Below are 23,196 nucleotides of genomic sequence, written 5' to 3'. Positions count from 1 at the left end.
GTAATCACCAACACTTAGCCAAATTATGCCTCCTCCATAGCATTGTAAATGAGTAGTTAAGGGGCCTGGACTCCCTCTGTAACATGAGCACTGCTCCCCAGCAAATGTAGATAGGATTGCAGCCTTGCCTGTTGGTTAACTGACTTTGAACCAATGCACCGAGTAATTTAAACAAGTTTCACCTGTGGACTAGATGACCCTTCTGACTCTGCAATTCTTTGATCCTAAGGCCCTAAGAGAAGGAGGTCTGAGGATCCCAAAGAGACAGTTTTGAGCACAAAATAATGCGCGGTTTAACAAAAAAGGCAAGCACACTTTGCTAGAAGGATGCCATCTTTAATATTTTATTCTTCATCAAGTCTTGGCAATGTGGGATCTTCTCATTCACTATAGTGTATTCCTGCAGGGGCCGGCCCTACCATTTGGCAGAGTGCCTTATAGGCAACAGATGCCAACTCTCCTGAATTCTGGGCTGCTGCTCTCCTCTGTTGAAGGAGCTGCTTGTGCCACGTGACCCATCCTATACTGGCTAAACTAGCCTATTGCTCTCAGGTCTTTTGGAGGACATTATCCTTTTGCCATGCCTTTTGTATCTTTCAGCTACCAGTCCTTGCAGCCCATTCATGTTAGGAAACATTTGGCTGTTTCATTTTTAGATCAAGCCCGTCTGGAAAACTCCAGTGAACCTGTAACCCTCATCATCATGCCTGCTGCAGCTGTTGGTTGTTGGGAGTCCCACACAATCTGCAGTCCCCCTTTTGACAGCATTTGGGATACAGTTTTGCTCACCTCAACTCATATTGCAGAGTTGGAAAAAGGTTCAGGAAAGAGCAACCGAAATGATCAAAGGGAGTGGAGTGGAATTTTGGAACAAGCAGGGCAGACAAAAGGAAACTTCTTCATGCAGCCCATAGTTAAATTGCTCCCCCAGAGCTTGCTCCCGCAGAAGGGCAGTGATGGTCACCACTTTGGAGACTAATTTGGACTTTAGAATATCCTCAGAAAAATCAATGGGAAGTAAGATTAGGTTACCAGATTTTTTCCAGTGAATCCGGGGACACCTTTCAACTTCAATGGATTTTGCATGGGGACCGATTTGTAAATCTGGGGACTGTCCCCGGGAAACGGGGACGTCTGGCAACCTTAAGGTAAGACTATCAGTGGCTACTAGCCCTGCCGGTTATGCTCTCCCTTCCATGGAGGCGTATTAATACCAGTTTCTGGAAATCACAGAGGGGAGGGGCTGCCCTTGTCACCGGGTCCTCCTTGGGGGCCCTTGGTTTGATGCTGGACTAGACGGGCCATTGTCCTGACCCAGAGGCTTTGCTTACGTTCTTATGGCATATTGCAAACTAGTTTCTCGCCCTTGTGTTAGCGGTGTGCTTTCAAGGAGGTTTTCAAACAAGGGGGGGGGGGAGCAAACTCGCCCCAACCTCCTGCAGCCTAAACGTGCGGAACACCTCCTCCTCCTCCTTGCACATTGTTCACAACGAGCTCGATCCTTTCCCTTTCCAACCCCCTCCCCCCTTCCTCCCTAACCTGCCTCCAAGTAAAGCGCACTGGGAGTTGTGTGCGTCGGGGGCACATCCTGGCCACTAGCCGCTGACCCAGTCCTCCGCTAGAGGGCGCCACAGCCTCTCTCCCTCCTCCTCCTCCTTGTCCCCGCAGCCATTGAGCGAATGGACTGGGCTCCGGAGCGCACGTTTCCTGCAAGGGGGAAGAAGCCGCGGCGGAGCACGCTCTGATCGTTGCAGTCCGGCGCCGGTGGGGTGCGAGTGGGCTGGAGCCGGGGAGGCGTCGCCGTGGGCCCGGCGGACTGGCGAGCCCCGCAGCCCTGGCCTCCGCCCTCCTCCTGCCGCCTCCTCCTCGCAGCATCTCTCCAGCCCAGGAGAAGCAGAAGCAGCTTCGCCGCCGCCGCCGGCGCGCTCCTTGCCTTTCCTGCATCCTCGGGCTCGCTGCCGCCCTCCTCCACCTCCTCCGCCTCCTCCCCAGCCTCGTTGCTGTGGGTTTCTGGTTGCATCGGGAACAAAGGAAAGGCTTCCCCCCCTCGCCCTCCCTCCCTCCTTCTTCCCTCCCTCCCCCTTCCTTTCCTCCCGTCCCTCTGGACTCCCGACGGGCGTAGCAGCCGCAGCAGCCGCCGTGGGCGCCCCGATCGCCCCTTCCCAGCATGAAGGAGATGCCTCGGCTGCTGCCGTCGAGGCCCCGCCGACAGGGAGGGCTCCTGCTGCCGCTCTTGCTGCTTCTGCTCCTGGACGGCCACGTCGCCCGGGTAAGTGACATCTCTGACGCCCCCTCGACGGCACCCGGCCCTGCTTCCTTCCCCACAGGACGCCCACCCCCCTTCCCTGAATGCTTCCAGGTTTACGTCGCTGCCTTCCTCCTTCCCGCGGCTGGACGCCTTGCCTCTATCCTGGGCCTGCCGTGCCAAGTTCCCTTGACAGGGGGCTTCTTCGCCTCCCCTCCCCCCGGCCTTTCCTCCCGGGGGACCCTTAGGCGCAACCCGCACGCCCCGCCCCAGCCTTCCTGGCTGCCCCTCGGTGGGGGAGAGGAAGGAGCAGCTGCGGGTTTTTGCATTCGTGGGGAAACAAGTGGCTCCCTGGGTGGGCGTGTTGGCTCAAGGAGGCGGCCTCCCCCTCTCTCTCCGCTTGGGTCGCATCTTGTGCTCTTTCTCCCCCCACTTCCTCGCTTAGCTCGACCTGTAGGCAGTTTGGCTCAGCCACGAGTCCTCTAGCCCCGTGGCGTTTGCTTCCAGGTAAAACGTGCGCCTTGCTGCCAGAGCGCAGGCGAGTTTCTTCGGCATTTAAGGCCCAGTCGATTGTGTTCAGCGGGGCACATTTCTCTGGAAAAGCACGCCTTTAGCATCGCAGCCTTGCTTGAAATTAAGAGCAGCGGGGCTTTACTCCTAGGTAAAACGCGCGTAAGGACTGCAGCCTTATAGTGTCTCCTCTCCCCCTTTCTTGGGTTTATTTTGTGAATGGGGCCTCCGGTGCCTTCTCTCTGGGACATGTTAGTGTTGCAGCCGTGTTTGGGAATAAGCCCCCTTAGTCCATGGAAGGGGGGCGGGGTCAGCCTCCCACATAACTGGCCAGGATCGCAGCTGGAGTTGCAAAGGGCTTTGTTGGGGGTGGGGGGAGAGGTGGGACCCCCGTCTCGCGTTAATCTTCTCGGTGATTGCAAAGCTTCCCTCAGAGGAATCGTTCAGCCACGTCAGATGGTGGCAATAAATAAAGACACTTCTCGCTCTTCCTGGTCCCAGATTTCCATTCTTGGGGGGGCTTCCAGGCACTTGGGGCGGGGTGGGTGAAAGCCATATCTAGATGTCATTTGAAGGTCAGCTGGGAAGTAGGGTTACAAATAAAGAGGGCATTCTCTTTTCTCCTTTGCAATTTTGTTGTTGTTCCTTCTGCATGCCTTATTTTGGGTGGGTTTTTTTCCATGGGGTGGGTGAAGGTTTATCCCCCCCGCCCCTCTTCTCTCCCGTCTGACTTGCTGGAACTGCAGCGAAATGTTGGGAGGAGGCCGGTTTCTGTGGGAGTTGCTGTCCCTGCCTTTCCTCTCTAAGCTGATTCCCTGCCATTCTGTTCTCTGTGTGGGAGGGAGTCTGGCTGGCTAGTCCTATTTGTGTGTGTGTGTGTGCTCTCGTGTGCCAAGGGATGTGCCCCTGTGGACTGCATATCAATGCCCTGGACCAGTTCTCTTGCCATTGCTTTCCTCCTGCCATTGCTTTCCCCCTCAATTGTCAAGCCTCCTGCCTGAAGAAAATGCTGGCTGTCATTCCAGCAAATGATGGAGATGATGCTTGCTGATTGCTTCAAAGGGAAGGAGCGGGGTGAGGTTGGCCCATTGAGATTCTCTGAACGCAGTTTGGCCTCTGTGGCGCTCAAGCTCTTGCTAGTTTCTCTTTACCCGCAGGGCCTTGTCATTATTGCCTGTGGCACAAGCCGGGTCCCTTGCGTGGATGGGGGGAAGGTTGCTTAAGGCAACCTGGCCACCCTCTTGTGAGGACTACAGCTCCCATCATCCCTGACCATTGGCTGTGCCAGCTGTGGCTGAAGGGAGTCAGAGTCCCAACAGCACCAGCTGGGGGAAGTTTAAGGCAGTTTACATACCTTGTTTCCTCCAATTTATCATGTAATATGGAATATTATAGGGGAAAGGTTATATTGCCAAGAGGGTTGAGGAGCTAACAGTTTCTCGGTTTGTAGGATGGTCGGTGTTCTTCCTGCCCTGCCCCCTGCCCCTCATAGAATCATACAGTTGTAGAGTTGGAAGGGACCTCAGGAGTCATCTAGTCCAACCCCCTGCAATGCAGGAATCTCAGCTAAAGCATCCATGACAGATGGCCATCCAACCTCTGCTTGGAAACTTCCAAGGAAGGAGAGTCCACAACCTCCCGAGGGAGACTGTTCCACTGTCAAACAGCTCTTACTCTGGGGATCAGCGAAGATGATACTTGGAATTTCCATGCTCTGCAGGCTTGGTAGCAAGAGGTGATGGTCCAAAGTAAAAAATAATACAATGTTCTAGAGACAAAGGCAATGGGGCATCTTCATAGGTACACAAGAAGAGCCTGCTGGATCAGGCCAGGTCCACCTGGTCCAGCATCCTGTTCTCATAGTGCCCTTGGGAAACCTGCAAGTGAAATTTGAGCACAAGAGCACTCTCCCCTTCTGTGGTTTGCAGCAACTGGTGTTCAGAAGCAGGACTGCCTCCAACAGTGGAGAAAGAACATAGATATTATAGCTAATAGCCTTCAGCAGACTTCTCCTCCATGAATTTGTCTAATCCTCTTTGAAGGCATCTATGTTGGCGTCCATCACTGCCTTCTGTGGGAAGGAGTTCCATTGTATGTACTGAACAGAGAAATTCATTTCTTTTATCTGTCCCGAGTCTTCCAATATTCAGCTTCCTTGGATGGCCCACAAGGGAAGAGACATGCACACCATATATCTGAAGCACATTTAAGGCGTGTCCTTCCCATCACTCAAAGAGAATCCTGCAAACTGTACTTTACTGCTCGCAGAGCTACAATTCCTAGCACAATTCCCAAGTGTGATTTCAATGTATGGTGTGTACACAGCCCATAACTCTAGCTGAGTGCATACTACATATGAACAAGGTCCCTGGTGCAATATCTGGCACCTCTAGCTGCACGGAACAGGTAGCAGGTGTTGGAAATGACCCTTTACCTGAGGCCCTGGAGAGTCACTACCTATCAGAGGAGGTGTTACTGAGATAGATGGACACAGATTGAAGATAACTTCCTGTGCACTGCTGCTTTGCCCCGTGCCATGCCATCTGTTTTGGGCCAAGGTGGAGGGTCAATGCCCTTTGTGGATGGCATCATGCTGCACACTTGAGTTCTGACATTAACTAAAAGTGATCTGACATTAACTAAAAGCGAAACAAAAGAAGTGCCATGGTCAGATCACTTCCTGGTGCAACTGGACTTCTCCGCAACCCTTCCCCTCCGCAGGGAGGTGGGACCGATTCGGATGGTCCGCCCCCGCCACTTAATGGATCCAATCGGCTTCCAGAGAGTGGTAGGGGATGCTTTATCCCAAGTTGATGGCCTTTCAGCTGATTCCCTGGTGGCCCGCTGGAATGCGGAGTTAACCAGGGCAATTGACTGTCTGGCTCCGAAGCGCCCTCTCCGATTGCATGGAGCCCGGACAGCCCCGTGGTTTTCCCCGGAGCTGAGGGTGATGAAACAATCGTTGAGACGGCTAGAGCGCCGGTGGCGGAAAACTCATTCTGAATCAGACCGGACACGGGTTAGAGCTCAATGTCGAGCCTACCAAGTGGCAATGGCGACGGCGAAGAGGGCCTTCTTCGCCGCCTCCATTGCATCTGCAGAAAACAGCAGCAGGAGACTTTTTCAGGTGGTTCGCAGTTTATCGGAACCACCTGTACCACCGGGGCCTGGTAGGGACCCCAAGATCTCCTGCAATGCTTTTGCAAAGTTTTTTGCAGATAAAATCGCTCAGATTCAGAAGGAGGTAGACTCCACCGTGGGAGCAGGGCCAGGGCGGGAGAGTGCTAGAGTTCTGTCTGGTCCTGTTATATGGGATCAATTCCAATCTGTTACCTCCGAGGATGTGGACAGGCTGCTTGGACGAGTGAAACCGACCACCTGTCTCCTTGATCCTTGCCCATCCTGGCTGATAAAAGCGAGCCGGGAAGCGCTGGGCGATGGGCTCTGCGGGGTGGTGAATGCTTCCCTCTGTGAGGGAGCCTTCCCAGACCCGCTGAAAGAGGCGGTCATTAAACCGCTTCTTAAAAAAACATCTTTAGACCCGGCCAATTTGGCCAACTATCGCCCAGTCTCAAATCTGCCATTCCTGGGTAAGGTGATTGAGCGGGTGGTTGCTGAACAACTCCAAGCACGCCTGGAGGAAACGGACCATTTGGATCCCTTCCAATCGGGATTCAGGCCTCACCATGGGACTGAAACTGCCTTGGTCGCGCTGGTTGATGATCTCCGGCGGGCTAGGGACAAAGGTGAGAGCTGTTTCCTAGTTCTGCTGGATCTCTCAGCGGCCTTTGACACCATCGACCATAACATCCTTCTGGACCGTCTAGAGGGGCTGGGAGCTGGGGGCACTGTCATACAGTGGTTCCGCTCCTTCCTCCTGGGCCGTGTCCAGAAAGTGGTGGTGGGGGGTGAGTGTTCAGACCCCTGGGCTCTCACTTGTGGGGTGCCTCAGGGTTCTGTCCTCTCCCCCATGCTTTTTAATATCTATATGAAGCCGCTGGGAGAGATCATCAGGGGGTTTGGACTGGGTGTTCATCAGTATGCAGATGACACCCAGCTCTACCTCTCCTTTAAATCAGAACCAGTGAGGGCGGTGAAGGTCCTGTGTGAGTGCCTGGAGGCGGTTGGAGGTTGGATGGCGGCTAACAGATTGAGGTTGAATCCTGACAAGACAGAAGTACTGTTTTTGGGGGACAGGAGGCGGGCAGGTGTGGAGGATTCCCTGGTCCTGAATGGGGTAACTGTGCCCCTGAAGGACCAGGTGCGCAGCCTGGGAGTCATTTTGGACTCACAGCTGTCCATGGAGGCGCAGGTTAACTCTGTGTCCAGGGCAGCTGTCTACCAGCTCCACCTGGTACACAGGCTAAGACCCTACCTCCCCGCGGACTGTCTCGCCAGAGTGGTGCATGCTCTAGTTATCTCACGCTTGGACTACTGCAACGCGCTCTACGTGGGGCTACCTTTGAAGGTGACCCGGAAACTGCAATTAATCCAGAATGCGGCAGCTAGACTGGTGACTGGGAGTGGCCGCCGGGACCACATAACACCGGTTCTGAGAGATCTGCACTGGCTCCCAGTACGTTTCCGAGCACGATTCAAAGTGTTGGTGCTGACCTTTAAAGCCCTAAACGGCCTCGGTCCTGTATACCTGAAGGAGCGTCTCCACCCCCATCGTTCAGCCCGGACACTGAGATCCAGTGCCGAGGGCCTTCTGGCGGTTCCGTCATTGCGAGAAGTGAGGCTACAGGGAACCAGACAGAGGGCCTTCTCGGTAGTGGCGCCCGCCCTGTGGAACGCCCTCCCATCAGATGTCAAAGAGATAAAGAATTACCTGACATTCAGAAAACATCTTAAGGCAGCCCTGTTCAGGGAAGTTTTTAATATGTAATGCTGTACTGTTTTTAACACTGATTGGGAGCCGCCCAGAGTGGCTGGGGAAACTCAGCCAGATGGGCGGGGTATAAATAATAAATTATTATTATTATTATTATTATTATTATTATTATTATTATTATTATTATTGAGTTCAGCTAGATGCTTCGAGAGGTAGGGGGATCTGTAGCGGCAGACACCCATGTGTCTCATCCCTAATGTCTACTTGAGCACTGCTGTTTAAAAGCCTGATTTATGCATTGTATTAAAATGTCGATGAGGTCACTCTGCAAAGCACTCTTATTTCCTTTAGCAAAAGTCAATGATGGGAAATGCCTAGATCATTTGTTTAAAAAAAGGGAAAAGAAAAGGTCACTCTCCATATTTGGCTGCTGCATTTTCTGTGTGCCAGAACAAACATATGAACATAAGGAAAGCCTGCTGGATCAGGCCCATCTAGACCAGTGTTCTGTTCCCACAGTGGCCAACCAGAAGCCTGTGGGAAACTCTCGGAAAGGACCCTGAGCACAAGACCACTCCTGTGGTTTCCAGCAAGTAGTATTCAGAGCAAAGCCATCATGGCTAGAAGCCATCGGTAGCCCTCTACTCTATGATTTTGTCCAACCCTCTTTGAAAACCATCTCAGTTGGTGGCCATTACTGCCTCCTGTGGCAATGAGTTCCATAGTTTAACTGTGTGTTGTGTAAAGAAGTGCTTTCCTTTTATCGGTCCTGAATCTTCCAGTTGCTTTGCCATTGATTGGGGCCATTCCCAATTCACGAGAGAGTCCGTGCATTTTTCTGTCCTTCCCAAATCCTGTTCCTGGGTTGGGGTGGAGGCCATGTCTCACCCATGCATTGTTAATCCTTAAACCATATCCAGGGTCCTGTTCCCTTTTTGTTCTCTAAAGCCACCTTCCCAGGCCTCCTGCCTTCCAGCTTGTATCTCCCCTGACCTTTAGCCATCCTGTCTGGGGCTGATGGGAGTTATGGTCCTGTGGTCCTCCATGCTTTGTTGGACTCCCATCATCCCTCACTCTGCTGGCTGAGACTGTTGGGAGCTGTTGGAAGGCCGTAACTTCTCCCTCACAGCTGTAGTGAGACAAAGAAATAGTCGGCTTCCAATATTCTGTCATAAATCCATATGTTACCTGCCAGTAACTGAAATAATAACCAGATGAGGTACTTCCTTTGGGTGAAGGCAACGATTCTGGGCTTGATGTTCTAGCCCCAGAGGCTTGTGGGAAAGCATCTTTCGTGAAGAGCTGTCCATTCACAGGAAAGGAAAAGTCCCCGAACTCAGACTTGTCGACACTGTGAAGTCTGCGCTTGGCTTTAGAAGCAATGTACTCTAGGAACGGCTGCAATAGCTGTGGCTTTCTGAGCCTGGATGACAGGAAAGCAGGGAGTTATTGGGAACAAAATCAGCCGAGCAGCTGGAAATACATAAAATATTTTTAGAGCAGAAATAACTTGTTTACCTCAGTGGTGGGACCAGTGTCTAAAAATTCCACTGGATACACAATCCACTTCAGTCAAGTGCAGTTTAAAAACAAAAACTCAAATATCGATAGGGTTTAACTTGCCCTGTTTGTTGACTGTCGATCACATCCCAAATCCGCCCCCAAAATCCACTTGTTCCTTTGGATATTTGCCCAAACACCCACAACTTAAAACTTCTAATAATCTATTGATTGGAGGGGAGGGGGGAGGGAATCTGTCTTGCAATCGCTTCCAAAAGCTTCTAACAAATGTCTCCACACACACCCTTCCCCACCCTGTGTGCATGAGAACAAAACATTGTAGGTGGCATAGAGAAGCAATGAGAAACATTGAGCAGCTGGAGACTGATACCAAGGGAGTCCAGCTTGAGTTAATGGGAGGACCGCTCCCCCCCCCGCCCCCCACAGGGGCCGGCAGCTGTGAAGGGACTTGGTGCTGGCAAAGAGGTGGCTTTTCAAGCACTGCTGACAGCTGTGGAAAGTGGCTGGAGTTTTTTATTCCTACCAGAGGGATGGAGATAAATTGTCTGCTGCGCTGGGGTGGGGGGAAGTGGGTGAATTTTGTTTTCTTTCAGATTCTCATTTTTCTCAGTCTTAAATTCAGTCCCGCACAATTCCAAATCACTTGGTGATATATTTATTTTTTAAAGTCCTTGTGACAATTCACCAGTATTCCAGGGCAAATTTCACCAAATAAGATACATTTCCCTGAATATAATGTCCACTTGTATGTCATTTTCATGGATATATGCAATAATAATAATAATAATAATAATAATAATAATAATATAATTTATTTAATTATACATACATACATACATACATACACCGCCCATCTGGCTGGGTTTCCCCAGCCACTCTGGGCAGCTCCCAACAGAATATTAAAAACATGATAAAACATCAAACATTAAAAACTTCCCTAAACAGGGCTGCCTTCAGATGTCTTCTAAATGTCAGATAGTTGTTTACTATTTCCTTGACATCTGGTGGGAGGGCGTTCCACAGGGTGGGCACCACTACCGAGAAGGCCTTCTGCCTGGTTCCCTGTAACCTCACTTCTCACAGTGAGGGAACCGCCAGAAGGCTCTCAGTGATGGATCTCAGTGTTTGGGCTGAATGATGGGAGTGGAGATGCTCCTTCCTATACTGGGCCGAGGCTGTTTAGGGCTTTTAAGGTCAGCACTAGCACTCTGAATTGTGCTCAGAAACATACTGGGAGCCAATGTACGTCTTTATGCACACTCTACCTTTATGTACACTCTATGTTTTTCTGGACACATTACTTGGCTGAAGAACTGCACGGCAGAATTTGGAGAACTGTTACTTTCAAGAACGGGCTGTATTTTTTTGGTTTGCATATTGTTTTGGTTCAGGTGAAGATAAAGGAGGCTGGTTTTTCTATGTGAAACAAAGTTCTCCTTAAGAGCAAGTGGTGTGTTTGTGGAGGGAGTGGGGGAGGAAGGGAATGAGAGCGCCAAGTTAAACTGTGGAACTCTCTCCCTCAGGATGCTGTCATGGCCCCCAGCCTGGAGGCCTTAAAATAGGATTAGACAAATTCATGGAGAAGAAAACTATTGATGGCTATGAGCCATTATGGCTCGGCTGGGCTGTTTCTATGGATGGAGGAATGCTACTGAATACCCGTTGCTGAAGGGGAGAGTGCTTGGGTCTTGTTTGCAGGTTTCCCACAGGCAGTCTGGTTGGCCACTGTATGCTGGATGGGTCATTGGCCTCCTCTTACATCCTTTTAGAGATGCAGAAACTAGTTTGCCTTGAACAGCACATCCTGTACTCTTGGGGAGGTTCTCTCATGCCCTGACAGTTCTGTAACTCTGGGCTGGTGGGATGCCAAAGTATCTCCTTTGGTTGTGCTCCACTGCTTCAAGCTATGGCTCATTTTCTCATTGGGGAAGAGAAAAGTGTGTGTGTGTGTGTGTGTGTAGACACTGTAGTCATTAGAAAAAGAGTGAAGAACACTGGGGGAGTTCTGCGGCTTTCAGAATACAAATAAATAAATAAAAAAAATATATAAAAAATGACTAATTGTGTCCAAAACAGCCCAATGAGGACTGAGGAGGCAGCTAACACCCGATAAATATGGACTTTTAAACAGGCCTAACATTGTCTGGTATTTTGTCATAGACATCCAATTGAAAAATAAATCTAAAACCAAATGGGCTACCCAATTATTTTTTTAATGATCATCTCAAACGAGATAAGATGTAACTTTTAAAATTTTCCTAATGAGGCTGGTAAGCCAGATATCGAATCTGCAATTAGATGTGTAATTTTATTTTCAGGAGCAAATCTCTGCGTTATATGTGGCATTTCTCTTATAATAGATATCTAACTAGCTCTTGTTCGCTTCCTTCTTGTGCTAGTATTTAACGTACTGAGCAAAATATTGTATTTCTCCATCCAACCATGGGCAATGTTGTTAAGCTAATAGCAGGGGTTAAACATTTTGCCTGGAGGTAAGTCGAAAACAAATTAAGTCTAGCTGCATACATTTTAAGCTGGAGTTGATTACTACCCCGCTTTCTGTCTGAGGTACATCAGGATTGGCTTCCTTGAGGCCAGGAATTTACTTCCTTCTCCAGTCTGCTGGGTTCCAAAAATTAGCTGGGTGCAAGCAGTGACTTGGAGCCTGATCTTCATTGTCAGGAGAATCAAGTAGATCAGTTCTTGCTGGACTGGACTGCTTTAGATCATGGCACAATCTTTTACCCATGGTTAATAGATTTTGAGTGGGCTATGCTCTCTCATTTTCTGCAGCAGTAAGGTTTTCACTCTGTTACCTTTTAAGCCTTAGAGTTCAGGACTGTATCTTCTCAGTACTACTCATCATTACAACTTGTGTTGGAACGTCTTTTCCATTTTTATTAAGGGGGGCTGCGATGGGCAGATGTGGCTCTGTCTGCATTTGGCCATCACACTAAACCATGGTTTAGTGTTACAGGGGGAAAAAACCATACATCCTCTTAGGTTTGCACATTCCTCCCTCTCTTCTCTTTTGGAGCAGTTGCAAATAGGAAATTGAAAGCCTCTTCCATTTTAGAGCAACCATAGCTTAGTACATTGTCTGTTCTCTAAACTGTGTTTAATCTTAACTGTGGTTAGAGAAAACAAGTCAGGTTCATAACCCATGTTTTGAAACTGGCTTGTTTCTGCTAGCCACTAGTTAGCTACACTTCACCCTGGTTGGCACAATATGGCAAGCTGCAGTTAATCAAAAACAACAGCAAAAGCTTCCAAACTTCTCCTTGTGCTTTTGCTGAAGAAGGGAGGGGCACACGGGTCCAAGGCTTGCTGTAAGTACAGTGGTACCTCGGGTTAAGAACTTAACCTGTCCGTTCAGGTCCGTTCTTAACCTGAAACTGTTCTTAACCTGAGGTACCACTTTAGCTAATGGGGCCTCCCACTGCCACTGCGCGATTTCTGTTCTCATCCTGAAGCAAAGTTCTTAACCCGAGGTACTATTTCTGGGTTAGCGGAGTCTGTGACCTGAAGCGTCTGTAACCCGAGGTACCACTGTAGTTCTTCTTATAAACCACAGAGCTTAGCACATAGTTCAGCAACCTTTTCTTTTTGGCCTGTGGGCACATTTGCAAATCATAGAAACTGTTGCAGGCTCCCACCCCCACAACCAAGCATTCACCACAACCAGTAGCCACACTATTGGGTACACTGGAATGCTTCTTTCAAGTTTGCTTCAGCAGCTGGGTGCATATGCCTAAATGCCTTTGTGCCCGTGGGCTCTGTGTTAGTGACCCCTGGCTTAGCATTTCCATCATACCATCCTTAACCTGGGTTAAGACCAACAAGGGAAGAGAGGGGAAGTTTAATTGTACAATTTCAGCACTGTACATAACATATATTATATATATGGATTCCTGACATCTAACCCTATACTCTATTGTACGGTAACCAATGTGTCATATGAATTTAATAAAACAGAGGGGGGGGGAGTTTGCTCTAGAAAGTGGCAAGGAGTACATAGATCGCTCTTGTTCTCTTAACTATAGTTAAGCCAGAAAACAAGCACCTTTCGAAGAAGAGCTCTCACCCAGCTGTTTTCCTGCAGGCTTTGTGTTGTGTGAGCAGGGAATCTTTTTATGATGGAATTCAAACACAGGTGATACCCCAGTCTGAACTGCTACTGTCCAGCAAGACACTGCCATGCAGCACAGCCAGTGTTAGAAACTGATATATGAAAGCTAGGAGCTAAATGGCACCTTAAGCCTAGCTTATGGGCGCAACAAAGGAATGTCTAGGCACACTTTTTATATATGTAACAAGAATATAAAGCTGAAAATGGATGAACTGCAGCTCAAATATTATGTTCATTTCTCACATGGTCTAGTCCTTCCCCTGCCCACCCCCTAATAATCTTAAGAAGGTCTCTTCTCTAGTCTTCAGAGATTAGCTGAATGTGGGGAAGCAGAAAAAGGTCCTTCTTTCCTTCCACTCTGCAGTTTTAATCTGAAAATTTAGGCCCAGTACTGCACCCAGAGCTCAGAAACTGCTTGTGCTAATGAAATTCCCTGTCGCAAAATGCGCCTAGAACAATGGGAGTTTCGAACACTGAGTACATCTCTCAGCATCGAATAATAGAATCATTGTATTTTAGAGTTGAAAGGGACCCCAAGGGTCATCTAGTTCACCCCCTGCAATGCAGGAATATCTAGGTGGCCTGTATGGGGATTCAACCTGCGACCTTGGCGTTATTAGCACCATGCCCTAACCAACTGAGCTAACAGGGTGCAAGCAGATGATGCCTGTCAGTGGTGCAGATGTAGCAGTGTGTCGAGTGCAATGCAAAACAGAGGAGACCCCCTGCGTTCATAATCATTCATAATCATGAATGTTTGGGATCCAGAGAACCATACAGCTAGTTCTCTATAACACCCTCAAGGGGCTTTTGTTGTGCATTCTCCTTTCCTTACCCCACTGCATGCTACATAGCTAAGCACTTTTGAAATCCAAAGCACTTTTTTAAAAAAATGACATGGGGTTTTGCTTTTCAAAGGGGGAAAAACTTTACACACAATGGTCCAAGCACTTGGGTAGAATTTAAGTAGCTTTTTGGACCCTCTCCAATGTTCTGTAATTCAGGCCGGCATCCAATTCTTGGGGGTCTGTGTCTTTGAACATGTTTTGTTTCTAAGTAAAAAACGCCTACAGTTAAGGTGTGGGTGCCTAGGAATATACAGGGGCTCAGTTGGGTCAGATCAAGGGCCCATCTGGCCCAATCTCTTCTTTCAAACAGCGGCCAGCTAGATGGAGAGTTCAAAAGTGCTGTCTGCCCCTGGCTGGCACCCATCTGTCTCGGGAGACAATGGAGGTGAGGTCAAGCTGTTAGAAGGTTACAGTGTCTGTTGTGGCTGTAGAGACTGATATGGGAGAGAGATGGTTTGCTGCAGCTGGGGCAAATGAAGGCATCCAGTTGTGCTGATGCACCATGGCGTTTCTCCACTGTACGTTCCTCCCAGGGGTCATTCCTCCTCTGGTCATTGCTGTGGATACACAACCTGACTGTCCATCTTCAGGCACTGCGGTCATCTGCAAGGGATGTTCACAAAGAGCTTTCGTGTCATGTTTGCAGACATCTTTGTAGCACAGAGTTGGTTCGCCAAGGGGCCTGGTGCCTGAAGTCAGCTCCCCATAGAGCATGTCTACTAGCCACTAGTCCTGCAGATAGCGTTGTGTTTGCATATCTTCTGAGTAAAATAAAAATAAAAATCTGAGTCCCCAACTTATCCTAGTCTTGCAGCAGAAGGGACCACTTCACAAGTTTTTAATATTTGTGGAAGATGCTTGGAGTTAGCTTCTGAAGGAGAATCTCATTTGCACACATTCTGTTCTAGGCGATGGAGCCGCATGCCATTTTGAACAATAAAATGTTTGTTTTCCATTGTCTGCTGAGCCAATTGTGTGTGGGCTTCAGAGGCTGGACTTTAGGGCTGCTGAGGAGGCAGCCATAAAAAACTTTTCTGAGAAGTTTGATGAGCTTGCAGGAAATGAATCTGAGTGACAGTATGTTGAAGTGTATGTTTTTAATGTATTTAAAAAATTATCCTTAAAAATATTTTATGTACATGATGAATCTCTTGGAGATATAAAATATAACTTCACCACATCGCCAACCCAACCTCTTGTTGCCATTCCTACCCATCCAACAAATGCCATAGCTCAGAATATAGGAATATTGAAAGTGGCCTATGAATCAAACTACTGGTCCATCTAGTTCAGTATTGCCAACTCGGACTGGCAGTGTACCTCCAGGATTTCAGACAAGGAACATGCCCAATCCTACATGGAGATCCATGGAATTGAACTTGGGAGCTGCATTGTACCAAAGAGTAGTGGAGCAGTTAAAAAAGGGTTGGTCAACTATTGTCAAGTAAAGGTCAGGTACTAAAGGATGACTTTAATTATACAGTGGTACCTCGGGTTAAATACTTAATTCGTTCCGGAGGTCCGTTCTTAACCTGAAACTGTTCTTAACCTGAAGCACCACTTTAGCTAATGGGGCCTCCTGCTGCCGCTGGAGCCCAATTTCTGTTCTCATTCTGAAGCAAAGTTCTTAACCTGAAACACTTTCTGGGTTAGCGGAGTCTGTAATCTGAAGCGTATGTAACCTGAAGCGTATGTAACCTGAGGTACCACTGTAACAATAAAAAGATCCAGTCGTACATTGGTTCTCGAACAGAATGCATTCCGGGAGTCTGTTTGACTCCGGAACCATTCAATAACCAAGGCGTGGCTTCCGATTGGAGTATCCTGCAGCCAATCGGAAGCCGCAGAAGCTGCACCAGAGGTTTGGTTTCCAGAAATCGTTCGAAAACCAGAACACTCACTTCCAGGTTTAGATCGTTCGGGAGCCAATTTGTTTGGGAGCTAAGGCATTTGAGATCCAAGGTACTTTATTCATCAACAGGCTGATACTTACAAAACAACAACAACACCAAGTCAATGTATTGTTACTGTGGAACAAATTATGGGAAGGGCCTTGGCTTAATGGCACCTTATTTGCGTGCAGAAGGTCCCAGGTTTAATCTTTGGCATCTCTAGGTAGAGTTGGGAAAGATAACTGCCGAAATTCTAGAGAGCTGCTATCAGTGATTCTCAAACTTTTTTCTGTGAGCCATACTTTCAGAAGAAAAATTTACTCGCACCATACTGATTTTTTTTATTGATAAGAAATACATTGGAAAACAAGAGGAAACGACTCCTAGCAGTTCTTGAGTTGTAACATAGAACACAACTGCTTTGTAATATGATCATGGGATGTCCAGAAAGTACGAAACAATGCAGCTACATAAGAACAGGAATCATTCCCAAAATACAATGATAAATGAGCCTCTTACACATGCACCTTAAGTATGTATACAAACGCCATGAGAGGTATGAGCTTGCTTTTGCCGGGTAATCTCGTTTATATTAGGTCTAATTTGAGACAGGCAAACACTCGTCTCCCCATCGACTCAAAGAAGTCTTTCCCTTTTCCGATCTTTCATATTTGTAAGAGAACCATTGGCTTTGGCAATGAGATGAGCCTCTGGTTTGATTTGGTATAATGTGATAACATTATTGTAACTACATTGGGCAAGTTTTCTATCTACAAGCGATGTTTCCCATGAACGTGAATGTGTGTTTTGCTTTGCTTTGGTATTGGTTGCTGAAAACCTGGATCAAGTCCACAGAGAAGGTGGAATGTTGCAGGAGTGAGGATACTTTGTGTGGATTAAATGTTGCATTGAAATGAATTCAAAGCTTTACTAGGGAATTGTTTTTATTGGAAGGCTTGTAAATGTCTTAAGGTGTGGCAACTCAGTAGCATACACTTCTCCTTTACTTGTATTTATATTTTAAGGGGGAAAGCTGAAGAAGACCGTGAAAATGGTTAATGTGCTAATTTTAGCATGCCTGGAGAAATGTGCCCATAAATTTATGGACTTCTTAGGGATACTTCCCTGAAAGGAATTAATTACAGCTAAGATTTAATTGGCACTGTAACCCTTCCAATTTCTTAATTGGATTTGTATTGTGTTGATTCATTATTATTATTATGGTGATGGTGATTGTTATTATTGAACAATGCATTTTTTAACATGGAAAATTGTCTGCCAAAGAAATAAAGCACTGGAAATATTTTTTCTGTGTCACCTCACTGGTTGGGTGAGAACTAATCTAGACCCCATGCATTTTAGGGGCCCTTTCAACAAAGAATCAAAACAATATTGATTTGATCCTGAAAGAAAATTACAATCAAGCTTTCTTAGTTCAGTGTTATCCCCCCAGAGGATGCGCATGAGGGAAGCCTCAGGATTTCAACTGCCTAGGGGCCTCCACAGGGTTTGGTCTGGCACTGAGAACAAGCGATTCAAATGGTGTCGTCCCCTCAGTTCCAGCCAGCATGTCCAATGGCCATAGTCCATCTACAACTTCATTATACCCCTCTAGGCAACAGTGAGAGGGACGCCAGTGGTGCTGTGGGTTAAATCACAGAGCCTAGGACTTGCCGATCAGAAGGTTGGCGGTTCGAATCCCCATGATGGGGTGAGTTCCCGTTGCTCAGTCCCTGCTCCTGCCAACCTAGCAGTTCGAAAGCACATCAAAGTGCAAGTAGATAAATAGGTACTGCTCCGACGGTAAGGAAAACGGCATTTGTGTGCACTGCTCTGGTTCACCAGAAGCGGCTTAGTCATGCTGGCCACATGACCCGGAAGCTGTACGTCGGCTCCCTCGGCCAATAAAGCGAGATGAGCGCCGCAACCCCAGAGTTGGTCATGACTGGACCTAATGGTCCGGGGTCCCTTTACCTTTACGCACCAGTGAGAGAAATGTTTGCATTTTTTTCATGGACCTTGGTTGTTGGGGACAGGAGAGGATTTAGTGAAGGAGGTTACTGGAGGCCAGAGGGCATGCAGGTTGTATTAGGTTGAAGAAATCTTGAGTTTGAGGAAGCACTGAGGCGAAGGAAGCAATCTTCTGCTAGTCCTCCGTGCTGACTCTGCACCATTCTCCATTCTGACCTAGTGCAAACATGTATTGTCTGCAAGAAAGCCCTGGTTGAGTTTCTGGGCTGAACTTCTTTGCACGGTTTGTAGAAACAAGCAAGCTTTTGTAGCCATTCAGAACGAGGAAGGGAAGTGGGGTTTGCAAGTTTCACTTCCTTTTTCTTTTTTAATGGAGAGACAGGCAGTGATTTAGTGAAACCCCCTTGAGAAGCCTCCCTCCACCAGGAATGTTGGTGGAGATTACACAGTGTGGCTGCTAAGTACAGCTTATTTCACTATTCTGGTCAGACATAACCCTTTCAGTCTATCTGGAGCAAGCATTTTCAGCAGGGGGCTGGGGGTTCTTAAGTTTCTCTTCATGCATCTGGTGGTTGTTTCGTCATTTAGTCGTGTCCGACTCTGCGTGACCCCATGGACCAGAGCACGCCAGGCACTCCTGTCTTCCACTGTCTTCCGGCAGTTTGGTCATACTCATGTTTGTAGATTCAACAACACTGTCCGCATCTGGTGGAGCGGACTGTAAATCCACAAAAGCTCGTACCGTATGAAATTTGTTGCTCTCTGGGTTTGCCACACAAGGCACTTGGTTGACTGGTAATACAGTGGTACCTTTGTTCTCGAACGGCTTAGTTGTCGAACAAATGGGCTCCTGAACACCACAAACCCAGAAGCAAGTGTTCCGGTTTGGAACGTTTTTTGGAAGCTGAACGTCCGACGTGGCTTCTGCTTGTTGTGCAGGAAGCTCCTGCAGCCAATCGGAAGCTGTGCCTTGGTTTTCGAATGGTTTCAGGAGTCGAATGGACTCCTTGAATGGATTAAGCTCGAGAACCAAGGTACCACTGTAGTCCTCTTTTGGTTAGAATCTTGCAGCTCGTGTTTCTTTGCTTCATAGCTAAGCAGGAGGAGCAAAAGAGGAAAGGCAGCATTTCAACGGTAGAACATGCAGAAGGTTTCAGGTTCAATCCTCAGCATTTCCAGGTATGGAATGTCACATGTCTGAAATTCTGGAGAGGCACTGCCGGTCAGAGTAGACAATGCTGAAGTAGATGAAACAGTGTTCTGACTCAGTAGATGGCAGTTTCCTGTTCCTGAAAGCAGAACTCTCCATGAACCACCAGTTCTCAATACTGACTGACTACAACAGGTTTCTGACTCCAGTTGTGCTGGCTGCTTTTTAAAATTTGCTTACGTTGGTCGGACACAAAGAGGTTATTGCGGGACAATTTTGAGTGACAAGGGTGCAGATATTGGTTAATGCTTTGACCCACACAGACCCTCTGTGACAAAGAGAGTTATCCATGTTCCACTTAATGCACTTAAAATACTGCCATGCATTGCGTACGGGGGCTTGAAGACAATTCGGAAACTGTAGTTGGTTCAGTATATGGCAACAAGCCTTGACTGAATGGGAAATGTCATGCCAGCTTGAGATAATGACACTGGGTTTTGGTCGATTTCTAAGCACAACTGGAATGCTGGAATGGGCTTTTAATGGCTCTCCCAGGTTTCCATACTGTCTAGTCATACATTCCTTCACTTACCGGGGGCTATTATAATTGTTTACTAATAAATATGTTCCATTAAATGGAATGCTTACTCTTAGGTTAGATTACTGCAATGCATTATACGTAGTGCTGTCTGTGAAGATGGTTCAGAAACTTCAGCTAGTGCAGAATTCAGTGGCCAGGTTGCTCACCAGAGTAAGATGGTTTGAGCATATTACACCCATCCTGGTCTGACTGCACTGGCTACCAATTAGTTTCTGGGCCCAATTCTATGTGTTGGCTTTGACCTATAAAGCCTTAAATGGCTCAGGGCTGCAATACCTCAAGGACTGCCTCTCTCCATATGAATCTATCCAGACCCTGAGATCATCTTCTGAGGCCCTTTTTCATATGCTTCTTCCTCGAGAGGTCTGGTGGGTGGCAACACGAAAACGGGCCTTCTCTGCAGTGATTCCCCATCTGTGGAATGCTCTCCCTGATGCCTTCATTATACACCTTTAGGCACCAGGCAAAAACTTTCCTTTTTAACCAGGTCTTTGGCTGACCTAATCAACATCCTATACCCTTTATGTGGCTCTTTTTTGGGGGGGTGTTATTGGATTATTGTTTTTATTTTTATTTAATATATTGTGACCTGCCCTGAGACCTCTGGGTATAGAGCGGTATTTAAATGTAATAATAATAATAATAATAATAATAATAATAATAATAATAATAGAATATAGGATTGCTATTTTAGGCTGTAATCCTATAACCACTTATCTGGAAGTATGCTTTGCTGAACTCAGGAGGCCTTAGTTTTGAGCACTTTTAGTTTAAAAAAATAGGGGAAATTTCCAACCTTAGTGATCCCAGAGCTTGCAGGCTTGACTATATAAGTCTCTTTGAGCCTTGTGTAAAGTGAAGGTAGCAGTTTTTTCAGTTGTGAAACATATGAGTCACCCTCCTAACCCGAACCTTGAATTTCTTTTTCATCTTGTCACGATCTATTTGTTCAAAAAACTTTTACCCACCTTTTCAATAGCCTAAATTTCTGAGGGGGCTACAACTCAAATAATTACATTTTTTCCCTGCTACAAAACAATGATTCAATAACTGATCTGCAGAAAGGACTTTATCATCTGAAAACAGTGACAATGTACATAGGTTTGAAACCTTTAATAAAAACAATATTTTTAAAAAAGCAGTGGAACAGGTAAAATTAAAGCCACTTCCACACTCTTTTGCAGGAGGGATTCTGTTGCAAACCAGCAAACGTAGGCTGTCACAATTAATTAATTGCTTCATTAGTTTAAGAGCATTTCTAAACCTCTTAATATTTTTTTAAAAAAATTCTAAGTGAGATACACGATGTACACTATTAAAAACAATATCCATTAAACCCCAAATACAACCTAAAGCCAATAAAACTATATAAAAGCATATAAAGTAAAACAGAAATTCAGGGGATTCATACACCATAAATCATGGTCTAATCTCATGAATCCATGAAAGCCTGGGCCAACAGATAAATCTTTACAAGACTTGTGAAGCCACTGGACTGCTGCTTCACATATGGCTAAAGGAAGACCATTCTACAGAAAAAGAGCAACAGCAAAAAGAAGAAAAAGAAGAAGTCTGTTTTCAAGTCCACTGCCCTATGGGACCACTGCCCACTGTAGGGAGTGGCGCCCTGAGTAGAATTTCTGCATATGTTCTAAATGATTGCATGGGCCTGTATGTGGGCAGACAGCCTTTTAAATTAGGTGAGACTGTGGGCTCTTGTGCATCAAAGTCATTTTATAAAAAGAAATGGACTTTCCGCAGTAAGGAAAGTAACAGGGCAGGGCACTAGAAAGTGTGAGCTAATGTTTGATTGGCAGGAAGTTGTATGCAAGCAAATCAGGATAGATGCCCAATCAACAGGTCGTCTGAAAGTGATAGCACATTTTAAAAAGACCTGGGTTAAAAAAGAGGGTGGGGATTGCCTGGTGTCAAAACAGTAATTAGATTTGGTTCATGCAGAGTATTTTTTTTTTGATGGGGTGGAGAGTGTTCCATATACAAGGCTCCACATCTGAAAAGCATGTTTTTCCCATTTAGAGCTAGCTTAATCTCTGAATAGGAATACCCAGAGAAGAGCTTCTGATGAGCTGAGCTGAGAGCTCAGTTGGTTGGAGCATGGTGCTGATAATACCAAGGTTGCAGGTTCAATCCTGTGAGAAGTGAAGTTACAGGGAACCAGGCAGAGGGCCTTCTCAGTAGTGTCGCCCGCCCTGTGCAACGCCCTCCCATCAGATGTCAAAGAAACAACTATTTGATGTTTAGAAGACATCTGAAGGCAGCCCTGTTTAGGGGAGTTTTGAATGACTGATATTTTAATGTACTTTTAATCTTTGTTGGAAGCCACCCAGAGTGCCTGGGGAAACTCAGCCAGATGGGCAGGATATAAATATATTATTACAGTGGAACCTCATGTTACGGATGGGATCCATTCTGGAGGCTTGCCTGTAACACGGAACTGACGCAAGTTGAAAGGCCGTGTCTGCGCACGCGTGCGGCGCGATTTATATTATTTCCCTGTAGATGATCCTCAAGGTCCATTGCAAGTCTAACCTTCTATGATCTTAATCACAGACCCTCCAAGTGCCCCTATTTTGCAGGGGCATCCCTGATTTAGGAAGTCATCCCAGTTTCTGATTTGATCCCCGAAATAGCCCGCTTTTCCTTAGGATGCCCCTATTTTCATTGGGGAAAAGTTGGCAGGTATGGAGTTATTCAACCCCTGAGCAATCCTGTATATAGGGAAGTTTTTTCAAAAAAAGTTTAATGTTTTATTATGTTTCTATATATTTAGGAAGCTGCCCAGAGAGCTGGGGCAACCCCAGTAAGATGTGTGGGGTATAAATAATACGATTATCATTATGGAATGGGATGTCTGTATTTTCATTGGAGAAATGTTGGAGGGTATGGAATCATCAGGGAGGTTTCTGGCCTTGAGTGCTTTTTGCAAGGCTGAAAGGTCTTCCTGATCTCTGATAATGCCACTTGCTTGCATTCTTGGTGGATAAAGAGGGATGTGTGAGCATGTGTAGAAACTAGTGTTGTATACAAAGGTTGTATAGTTGGGGAACTGTTCAGAGATTTTTGTTGGGGGTGGGATTGCTGCTGTGTTTGTCATAGTATTTTTGTACCTTTACTTCAGATCTTAAGTATGATCTATGTGGAAATGGTTCAATATGGTTGTGTACTTTTTCTATTTATTGTTTACAACTAGTTTTGTTATACAGTGGTACCTCGGGTTACAGATGCTTCAGGTTACAGTCGCTTCAGGTTACAGACTTCACTAACCCAGAAATAGCACTTTGGGTTAAGAACTTTGCTTCATGAGAACAGAAATCACGCAGCAGTGGCTTGGCGGCAGCAGGAGGCCCCATTAGCTAAAGTGGTACCTCAGGATAAGAACGGTTTCAGGTTAAGAACGGACCTCCAGAATGAATTAAGCTCTTAACCCGAGGTACCACTGTACCGCTGCATGATTTCTGTTCTCATCCTGAAGCA

The 23,196-nt window shown here is 46.8% G+C and overlaps 1 protein-coding gene across 1 annotated transcript in view; it reads left to right on the top strand.

The window, feature by feature from the left end:
- The first annotated feature begins 1,638 nt into the window (after window positions 1–1,638).
- The window catches only part of SDC3 (syndecan 3), a 114,960-nt gene continuing 93,402 nt past the window's right edge, over window positions 1,639–23,196 (top strand). The window contains exon 1 of the mRNA XM_081920768.1: window positions 1,639–2,269. Coding sequence (XP_081776894.1) covers window positions 2,168–2,269 — 102 coding nt within the window. The 5' untranslated portion in view covers window positions 1,639–2,167. The remainder of the gene's footprint in view (window positions 2,270–23,196) is intronic.

Source organism: Podarcis melisellensis (genome assembly GCF_964234715.1).
Source record: "Podarcis melisellensis genome assembly, chromosome: 8".
Lineage (NCBI taxonomy): Eukaryota > Metazoa > Chordata > Lepidosauria > Squamata > Lacertidae > Podarcis > Podarcis melisellensis.
This window is presented reverse-complemented; position numbering and strand designations above follow the sequence as displayed.